Source organism: Odontesthes bonariensis, chromosome 18 (genome assembly GCF_027942865.1).
Source record: "Odontesthes bonariensis isolate fOdoBon6 chromosome 18, fOdoBon6.hap1, whole genome shotgun sequence".
NCBI classification, from domain to species: Eukaryota; Metazoa; Chordata; class Actinopteri; order Atheriniformes; family Atherinopsidae; genus Odontesthes; species Odontesthes bonariensis.
The window spans coordinates 13,931,935-13,941,512 of record NC_134523.1 but is presented as its reverse complement, the minus strand read 5'-3'; the positions used below and the strand labels follow the sequence as shown (position 1 = coordinate 13,941,512).

The following is a 9,578-nucleotide window of genomic DNA, read 5'->3' as shown; positions in this document are numbered from 1 at the left end:
TATCAATATCTCCTGGACTTGATTAATTCAGTGCTAACAAGACAAATGTTGAAACTTTAACCAATGAAAAACTGGACCAGTACCATCTTGAAGTTTCTAAAAGAGTGCATGCAGTAAAATGTACAAGGACTGATAAAGTTATATTCCTATAGTCATCTAGAAATGTTTTTTTTTTTTTTAAATAAGACATTGAAAAAAAGAAGTGATTACAGAAATGTCAAAACAGTCAACGTGTATTGAACAAATGTTTTAATAAACCAAAACTTTGATGAAACAGCCTTTAAAAAAAACAAAATCACACTTCTGTTGACATGAAAATGACAAAGGGAAATCTGAAGCCAGGCCTCAATGTCTATTTATTTACATGGTCAAACACTACAAAAATAGTAAATGATAACTAAAGTCAACTCTGCTTCTCTCCTCCTCTTCATCGGGCATCAAAAACAACCACTGTAGTCAAAGAGTCAAGGAAAGGTACAGGCTTTGTAGCTCTCATATCTTTGAATTATGACAAGATAAAAACAACAACACAAACAGAGATTTAAAAAAAGGATACATCTCTTTGTTCTCTTCTTGTACATGATCCTGTAGCCACACTCTCTACATCTGATAGGATCACGGGCCTTAATTTCATTTTCAGTGTGACATTCTGCAAGAAAAGACAAATATTTGTGTCACATAATTCAGTTTGGCCTGAGCAGGACAGTGCACATCAAAAAATAACTGCGGTAACAGTTGGCTATACAGTATCTTTACTCAATTTTAGAAGTCAGTTTCATTCAGTCATAAAAACCTGTAATGTTGCAACTCTAATGGCCATTTGTACATCCTTAACGATTCTAGTAGTATAAAACTTAACTGTGCAACCTTAAAGAGTACATAAGCCTGCTGCTAAAAGTTTAAGTTAAACAATATAATAAATAAAGCATGACTCAATTTTCTTTGCTGTATTAAATAGATTTAAGAATAGTTATTCTTTTTTTTGTGATCAAATGTTTATTGTGTTTTGTGTCAAACAAAAAAAACAAATACACAACACATGAAACGACAATGGACGACAATCAACAAGAATAGTTATTCTAATGGATAAGTTGTACTAAAGCATTAATAATGTATTCGGTGAAAAAGAAAAGATGAGTATTTAAAGCTGCCTCTGAGCAGGCTTGGCAAAAGTAATTGGTAACACATGAATATACCTCCACATATGTAGATCATAGGCTGCTGCTTGGGCGGCTGTACATCTTTCTGTGCATCCATTGTATCCTACAAAATGTACAGAAGATGAAAACATCCCATCTCATTTATGTCATTAGAGCATGCTAACAGAAACAGCATGGTGCTGCCACCAGGACTGGACTAAACCAACACAATTGGCTCGTGCAGTGAACAACAAAGGTGTTTACTAAATGTGGGTAAAGCTGTACAACAGAGGCAATATGAATAAAATAATAAAATAATTATCGGGAAAGGATATTTATAAAACATCTCACCGTTTAACTGCGATAGCTGTTAGCTGTTTACTCCTCTTTTCATATTCCACACGGCTTCCTGTCTGCACATGCGCACAACTTCCCTCTACCTCACAGTAAGGCGGTTTCTGATTGGCCAGATGAAACTCCTGCAAAGTTTTTACCACACAGTTACAATACTGTCAACATATAAGCGATAATATTTATTTGCCTGTCTTGTTGATTTAATTGTTGCAGGTTATTCGTGATTTTTAGGTTTGTATGGACTTGATTATTGATATTGTTGTTTCACGCTCCGTCTCAATGGGGGGCGCTGTGGTGCAGTTGCAACCGCGAAAAGTGTCCATCATCTGACGAACACCCCTTCAGCTGGCCCTCCACTAGTTTTTGACAACAACGACTCTACCGATAATGTTCACATCTTGACTTTTGGTGATAAAACCCGCCCTAACTCCTGTTTAATTGGTTGTGTTTTCATTTTTGGGGTAGTACATCATGGAACCGACGGCGCCCAAAAGGTTCGTCTATATTTGACTTCTTTGAAACCTCTTAACTAGCTAGCTAAAAAGCTAACGTAGGCGGTAGCTCAGCTGTCGCCCAGTGAGCTTATGCTAAGCTATTTTGGTTAGCTCAGAAACTTCCCCTCTGAGAGAGGTTTTGATCACAAACTCTTATGTTAACACCTTTGATGATGTCCTGGGCTGTTTCATTGACGAGTAGTTGTCGGTGTTAACGTCGTTCCGGAGGTTTTTCACTTTCGTTATTTAGATAAGATGCTGATAGAAACAGTCTAACCTCTCAAAATTAAACCTGAATCACTGGTCACCGTTTAGTCACTCATCTTGGTCGGAATTGGAACCATGTGGTCACCGATTTTCTTTTTAAGAAACCATTGTAGAAGTTAATTTGACTCCCAAGAATGTTTTAGCCAGAGAAGGAGATGGGCTACATATTGCAAAAATAATGGTAAATCCAACTATTTGGCAGTTTGTAGTAAGAAATTATATTTTTTATTACTATATCTCACTTATTTATGAGATTAGAGTGAATACAACTTGTTCAAGTGTTTCAGTTTCTAACCAAATCCCAGATCTGATGTATAGTCATTTATCATAAAGTTTACAACGAAATGTTTCAACCTATAAGTCTATAAATTACATCACTGATCAAGTTTACCCACATTTAAGGTGTAAAGTATTTCTATTCTGACAAAATAACTATTTTGTCTAATAGCTTATCACACACCCCATGATGTCAATACACAATTACAAATTAGTTTCATATTACAACTAATTACACAGGGTCATAATTAAAAAAGACTAAAATCACCTCCACGTAGTTGTGTTTGGGTAAATTTTTTTTCTCAGTTGGTCATTTAGCCTAATTCTTCTTGTTTCCAGAAAGCACATCAGTTTTCATTGCAGGTCCTCCCATCGTACTGTGTTACGATTTGTTTTCATTACATGTTTTAATTGATAATATTTACGGATGTACAATAATCAGATTTGACCAACAATAACAAAAACTGGATGCTGGCCACATTCCATTTTGCAGAGATGCTCTCTTTTTCTCATGCATTTTGAAACCAGCGCACACCTTTTTCTTTACAGCGGAGACTTTTGACCCTCCCCCTTAAGCTCAATTCCCATCTGGCTGTGGCATTCTTATTTTTTAGTATGCATAGGATTAATCTGAAATTGTGTCAAAAAATTGTGATCTCTGCATTTACAGTTAAATTGGTTTGTTCAATTTTTGCAGTAAGCTGAAAAAGCTGAGCGAAGACAGTTTGACCAAACAGCCAGAGGAAGTGTTTGATGTTCTTGAAAAACTCGGCGAAGGGTGAGTTGTTTTTTTTTTTTTTTTCCTTCAGTTTAACCAACTTCCATTTTCACTGCTGACTGTTGTGAAATGCATCAGTTTGTTACTACTGTTAGTCATAAAATGCACTCTGGGAATATTGTGACTTTAACTTTTATGTGTGTTTAGCTCTTATGGCAGCGTCTTTAAAGCCATTCATAAGGAGTCGGGACAGGTGGTGGCCATCAAGCAGGTACCTGTGGAGTCTGATCTACAGGAAATCATCAAGGAGATCTCCATCATGCAGCAGTGTGACAGGTGGGAAGACAGAGCAGCTCTGTATCTTTATGTGAACATCAAAACAGCCGTGTTGTTCAAAGAGCAGTTAGTTTGTATACTGAGTAAACGCCTCATCGGCTCTCCTCTTGGGGGTGGATTTCTCACTTCTGCTCTTATTTTTCAAACTGAAACTTTTCTTTGCTTCTGAGAACAAATCTGTTTTGTGTCTCCTCCCACTCACAGTCCTTATGTAGTGAAATACTATGGCAGCTACTTCAAGAACACAGACCTGTGGATTGTCATGGAGTACTGCGGAGCAGGCTCTGTTTCTGACATCATCAGACTGCGCAATAAGACGGTGTGTGCATTTACGTGACGCTAGGGGAAAAAAAACAAATTAGTCTGATTTTAACACAGACTTTTAACAAACATGTTAACATGTTACTGCAATGAAATCACACTAAATTGAGCTTCTCAAACCTGGACTAAAACACTCAAATTATGTGGTTAAGAGTCAGATTACTCTGCATGTAAATGCTCAGCTAGACTCAAACTGACGTTGGCGCTCCGCTCCAGTACACAAAAGAAGAAGAAGAAGACGGACCATCTCTTTGAGCAACTCTAGACTCATGTTATAATTTACTTTTTTTTTTCTTACATCTCAGCTGACAGAAGATGAGATTGCCACCATCCTAAAGTCAACATTGAAGGGACTCGAATACCTTCACTTCATGAGGAAGATCCATCGTGACATTAAGGCTGGCAACATTCTTCTCAACACTGAGGGTCACGCCAAACTGGCGGACTTTGGAGTTGCCGGACAGTTAACGGTGAGTTACCAAAAGATGTTGGCAGCAATGGACTGAGCAACATGTGCTTATTAAAGGAATAAGCTTTTGTTAAATGTTTTCTTGTGCTACAAAAGCATTTCCCTTTTTGTCTAGCATCCACTCAGAGAATAAACACAGGCTTAGTGACAGTGGAGATTAAAGCTTTTGTTTAATTTTGAGTACCAAATGTGGATTTGAATAATGGGACTTTGTTGGCTGTTAAGTAGTGATTTAAGGCATTTTAATGATTACACCAGCATGTATTTTCCTTCTGAAGGACACCATGGCAAAGAGGAACACTGTGATTGGTACTCCGTTCTGGATGGCACCAGAAGTGATCCAGGAGATCGGCTACAACTGTGTAGCAGACATTTGGTCCCTGGGTATCACCTCCATAGAGATGGCAGAGGGCAAACCTCCGTACGCTGACATCCACCCAATGAGAGTGAGTGTCAATGTGCTTTTTGATGTAATGGGGTTTCGAACATATGGTTGGGTTCAACAAAATTGGTTCTTTTTATTAATCCTCCTTGTTCGTTGCAAACTCACTATGTCCCTCCAGGCTATCTTTATGATCCCCACCAACCCTCCTCCTACGTTCAGGAAGCCAGAGCTTTGGTCAGATGAATTCACAGACTTTGTAAAAAAGTGTTTGGTGAAGAACCCCGAACAGAGAGCAACCGCCACGCAGCTGCTGCAGGTTGGAGGAAGAACAAAAATGACCACACACTCAAACACACAACTATAAACATCTATTTGAAATGTGTTAAGCAGAGAAAATCCAAATAAATGCTTCTTACTGTGTTGAGAATAAGTGCAATTTAGTGCATACTTTGTTTTCCTATTGTGAATGTCCAGCATCCGTTCATCAGCCAAGCCAAGCCAGTTACAATCCTGAGAGACCTGATAACTGAAGCCATGGAGATGAAAGCCAAGAGGCAGCAGGAGCAGCAGAGAGAGCTGGAGGAGGAAGACGACAACTCTGTATGTGTGCTGAAATGTTAACAGTGAAGTTCTAGTAAAAGAATCCAACAGACCGCTAGATGTTTATATCTTTTGTGTCGCATAGGAGGAGGAGACGGAGGTGGATTCTCACACAATGGTGAAGTCTGGCTCAGAGGGGGCCGGGACCATGCGGGCCACCAGCACTATGAGCGACGGGGCTCAGACCATGATCGAGCACGGCAACACCATGCTCGAGTCCGACCTGGGCACCATGGTCATCAATAGTGATGATGAAGAAGAGGAGGAGGACCAAGGATCGATGAGAAGTGAGCATAAATTAAGTTTGTTTGCATGGAGAATGCAGGGGGCAGCTTTAACTGCTGTTTGGTGTAATTATATAACCTCATGTTTTCACCAAGACTCACTGTTTTTATTTTGAAACTGACAGAGGAGGGAAATCGATCATTGATAATTAGAACCAAATCTGTGGACACACAGGCTAAAGGCAACTTGTGTCTTGTGGTGTTCTCCCAGTAAGGGAACTCGGACATACGCAGAAGCTGTTATGTGCAGTCCTGCTGCAAGAAAACATCATTTCACCCTTGGGTGACGATGCCCTGCTTTAATTGAAAGGTTGGCTTGAACGAGTTCACCACAAAGAGGAAGAAACACAAGTACATGTACCTAAAAGCACTGCTTGTGACGGCTGACGCAACAAACGTTCCCTCTGATCAGTTTCTTCCTCCCCCGCCCCGCTGTAAAGAAGTTCTTTGTCCAATATGACCGCTGTCTTTACCACAGTAGGGCCAAGTTTAAGGACCCAGTACAAAACAAACTGTTGCAACTGTAGCTTATAGTCGCTTTTGTTCCGTCTATTTTTGCCACTGGGGCAAGAGTCATTGACCAGCAACATAACCTAAGAGGTATACTTTTAAGACTTCAAGAATGGCCATGTGATGCTTATTAATCTGCTGAAAAGGGACATATGGGACCTTTTGAATACTGTGGTATCCAGTGTGTGTTCGTGTGCTCGATATATTTGCCTCATAAGGGCAAAGACTCTCACAAGTTGAAAATGTGGCATACAGAGCCATCAGTGGGTTGATAGTGTGTGGTGTGGTGAAAATAGTCTGGGTGTTTTCTGATTAGGTAGGAGACTGGTTATGGAGTGTAAAATATTGTGTTACCGATCAGTATGCAGTGTCTAACCCCGACCAGCAGAGAGCTCGTTCGCAACACTGTGTGTGCAGGGACAAAGGAAGTCTCGCGGGAATACGTTCCAAGAATGAGAACACACACCTGAATGTGAAAGATGCTGTGTGTGGCGAACTGTAACAAATAATATTACATACTTTTGCTCTTTGCAGAACAAAATAAAAGTTAACAAATTAAATGTGTAGTGGAGGCAGTCTTGCAATATCAGTTTTGCGGATAAGGGAAATACTTTGTGATCCAAATGACATGAAATTAGAGCTTTTCGATCATTCACAGGGCACGCCACCCCCCAGCAGCCCTTACGTCCATCATTCATGGATTACTTTGACAAGCAGGATTCCAACAAGGCAGCCCAGCAGCAGGAGAACTACAACCACAACCAGCCGCAGGAGCAGCCTGGCTACCACATCCAGTCTAAAAACGTCTTCCCTGATAACTGGAAGGTTCCTCAGGACGGAGACTTTGACTTTGTGAGTGTCTGAAGTGGTGTGATTCAAAGTGAAAACTTAACACAGACCAGAGCTTGATGATTTGAAGAAAAGCACATGTTCAGTGTGACTCATGTCTTTCCATTTGTCGTCTTTCTTTATATTTCTGTGTCGCCACCCAGTTGAAGAATCTGGATTTTGAGGAGCTGCAGTTGCGCCTGAGTGCCTTAGATCCCATGATGGAGCGGGAGATTGAGGAGCTCAGGCAGCGCTACACTGCCAAAAGGCAGCCCATCCTGGATGCAATGGATGCTAAGAAGAGACGACAACAGAACTTCTGAGTGCCGCTGCAGTCGCCTCCTCCCCTGGTCCAGGTTTTCCAAAGCCAAGCACCAAACTTTTGTCCAGGTGACTCGGAGGAGTGACGAGGACCACGTTGTTCCCGTTTGATGGACTCTACTTATCTGACTAACTGTCCTTTGAATGAAGTTAGATGCTTTCTTGCTGGGTGACACCCATTTGAGTCCTGGAAATCCCACTGATCGACCTCTGTGTGTTAACATGTTTCATTTCCCCTACATTTCCTGTAAAGCTGTTTTCTCATTAACGCTGCTCAGAAATGTGGCTAAAACGAGAAGCAACTTAAGGCCATTAGATGTGCAAAAGTCACAAAAAGGATTTTCTCTTTTTTTTCACAGTGACACATTAGTCATATCAAAGCAGTGCGCCCTCGAAGAATGAGCATCAATACTTAAGGGAATCTGCCCTCCAGCAGAGGCAGCGGAGTCAAAGACACAATCTTTCTTTTTTTTCTTCTTTTTTTTTTCCCTCAGACTTTTTAATTCCAGTGTAAATACAAAATAGAGCCTAGTTTGGAAATACCTTCATCTAAAGCTGTGGAGGTTCATCCATGACCAAAGACAATCAGAATTATGCTGATGAGGAAGCTGAGAATGCCTTAAAATATCTGAAATCTAGTTTTAAAAACATGCAATGTAACAAAAGAGCCAAGTTCTTGGATGTTCGAATCCATCTCTGAGCGAAGCCGCAGATGTTTGTCACCGAACCGAAATCATGTTTTAAATCATGAATTTAAAACGTGCCTCATCTGTCTTTATTATGTGTTTTGTTTAGTTTTTTTCTTTTTAAACTCAACCCACTCCAAGTATAATGTTTGAACTCTTTCACAGCCATTCCACTGTCTGCGGTGACGGACACTGTGTATCTTTGTGCCTCTTAACCCACGTTGCTGCGGGAGCTTCATGCATTTAAGATGAGAGCTTCTGAGAGGATTTCATTTAAAAGGGATTGCAGAGATCTTTGCTTCCAAATAGTAAAAAAACTTCTTAATCATTCTTCGACACTGTTTGACTTTTTTTTTTTTTTTCACATTATAACTGAACTTCTACTGACTTTATAAAGCGTTTCTTCTTTAAGTGACGACCTGTACATAAAGCAGTGGAACAAGTTAGAGCTCTGCAAATTAGCCGGTCCCGAACCATAGTATTACCAGTTATGATGCTGCAGTTCAAACGCGTCGAAGAGAGACGGATTGCTCAAGTGACCTGCTTTGGCCACACTGATTATTCCTTACTGCGGAAGCAGCGTCTTTTCATCCCGTTCACTGCAGCTTATGTGTACGTTTTTAGCAATAATGCACGAGAGAACCTTGTATTTCTCAACATTTAGTGGGAAGCTGTCAGTGAAAGAGAGACGACGAACTGCATCTTGTGGGTTGTGATCTGGAGATCCAAAAATGTCTTACCTGGATGGTAGATGGAGCAGTGCAAAAATGTAGATTGTTTTATTTTTCAATAACAGAATTCCTGACATTGATACTGACTGTTATTTAATTTTTCACCGTTTCTGCATCGATTAGTTTTTAGTGAATGAATCCTGTCTTAATGAGTTCAATGAGGTTGATCTGAGCTGATCCAGATTTCAATATGTAATCAAGCAGCTTCTTTTGTTGTTTGTTCTGTGCGTACGTGTGTGACATCTTTTTATTCTTCTTGTGCTCGACATGAACCAGAACTTCAACAGAAATTACAATAGACTAATTTATACATTTAGTTTGCACTGTGCTGACCACTTCCAAGCATTCACCCTTTATTTATTTAATGCTTTGCTTTTTTGGTTTTTGTCACAGTGGTTGAGATCTGGTTGCTCCTGTGGCTGTTGTTACTTTTTTCCTTGGCCAAACAGACGCGGTGATCTCCGTCTTTAGATTATGCATGTTCGCTTTGTAGTGGAACGCTGCTGTATTAACTGCATCAGGAACAGGTCTGTTAAGTTGGAGGACGCATTGTTTTGACTTTACTTTTAATACTGTACAATTTAAGAAGTCTAGTTAGGAGAATGCTAAAGATTGGCCATAAAGTGTACAGTTCTGAAATCCCATTTTGTTGTGTCTCCATAGGATTCTTGTCCTCTTTTTTTCCCTTAATTATTTCTGCTATATAGTGAGTGGAATGTAAGCATTTATGTTTAAACCACTTAATTTATTATATTTTGTTTGTAATACTTTCTAAAGTTTTTAAAAACCTGTAAGAAATAAATTTCCTTATAGTTAACCAGAACTGGCTCATTATCTTATCTTTGACCCTATAAAAGGA

At 39.8% G+C, this 9,578-nt stretch overlaps 2 protein-coding genes across 2 annotated transcripts; one reads left to right on the top strand and one right to left on the bottom strand.

Annotated features, from left to right (window-relative positions):
- Positions 1-226: 226 nt before the first annotated feature.
- On the bottom strand, positions 227-1,592 carry polr2k (RNA polymerase II, I and III subunit K). Its single transcript, XM_075449684.1, has 4 exons — positions 1,491-1,592; positions 1,197-1,263; positions 557-649; positions 227-450 (listed from the first exon to the last, which is right to left on the bottom strand). The coding sequence occupies exons 2-4, from the start codon at positions 1,255-1,257 to the stop codon at positions 428-430; spliced, it is 177 nt and encodes a 58-aa protein (XP_075305799.1). The 5' UTR covers positions 1,258-1,263; positions 1,491-1,592; the 3' UTR covers positions 227-427.
- Positions 1,593-1,811: 219 nt separating this feature from the next.
- Positions 1,812-9,535, top strand: stk3 (serine/threonine kinase 3 (STE20 homolog, yeast)). The gene is made up of 11 exons (XM_075449655.1): positions 1,812-1,987; positions 3,228-3,308; positions 3,456-3,584; positions 3,789-3,903; positions 4,211-4,375; positions 4,653-4,820; positions 4,938-5,075; positions 5,234-5,359; positions 5,445-5,646; positions 6,812-7,005; positions 7,146-9,535. Exons 1-11 carry the CDS (start codon positions 1,965-1,967, stop codon positions 7,302-7,304), a joined length of 1,500 nt encoding a protein of 499 aa, XP_075305770.1. The 5' UTR covers positions 1,812-1,964; the 3' UTR covers positions 7,305-9,535.
- Positions 9,536-9,578: the final 43 nt, after the last annotated feature.

What these genes read in the sequence shown, in the direction of transcription:
- polr2k (XM_075449684.1), bottom strand. Translation starts at nt 1,257, where the DNA reads ATGGATGCACAGAAAGATGTACAGCCGCCCAAGCAGCAGCCTATGATC. An exon ending in TATGATCTACATATGTGGAG is followed by an intron (nt 650 to 1,196) that starts GTATATTCATGT and finishes CTTTTCTTGCAG; the next exon opens with AATGTCACACTGAAAATGAA. An exon ending in CAAGAAGAGAACAAAGAGAT is followed by an intron (nt 451 to 556) that starts GTATCCTTTTTT and finishes CTTTGACTACAG; the next exon opens with TGGTTGTTTTTGATGCCCGA.
- stk3 (XM_075449655.1), top strand. Translation starts at nt 1,965, where the DNA reads ATGGAACCGACGGCGCCCAAAAG. An exon ending in CTTGAAAAACTCGGCGAAGG is followed by an intron (nt 3,309 to 3,455) that starts GTGAGTTGTTTT and finishes ATGTGTGTTTAG; the next exon opens with CTCTTATGGCAGCGTCTTTA. An exon ending in GAGTTGCCGGACAGTTAACG is followed by an intron (nt 4,376 to 4,652) that starts GTGAGTTACCAA and finishes TTCCTTCTGAAG; the next exon opens with GACACCATGGCAAAGAGGAA.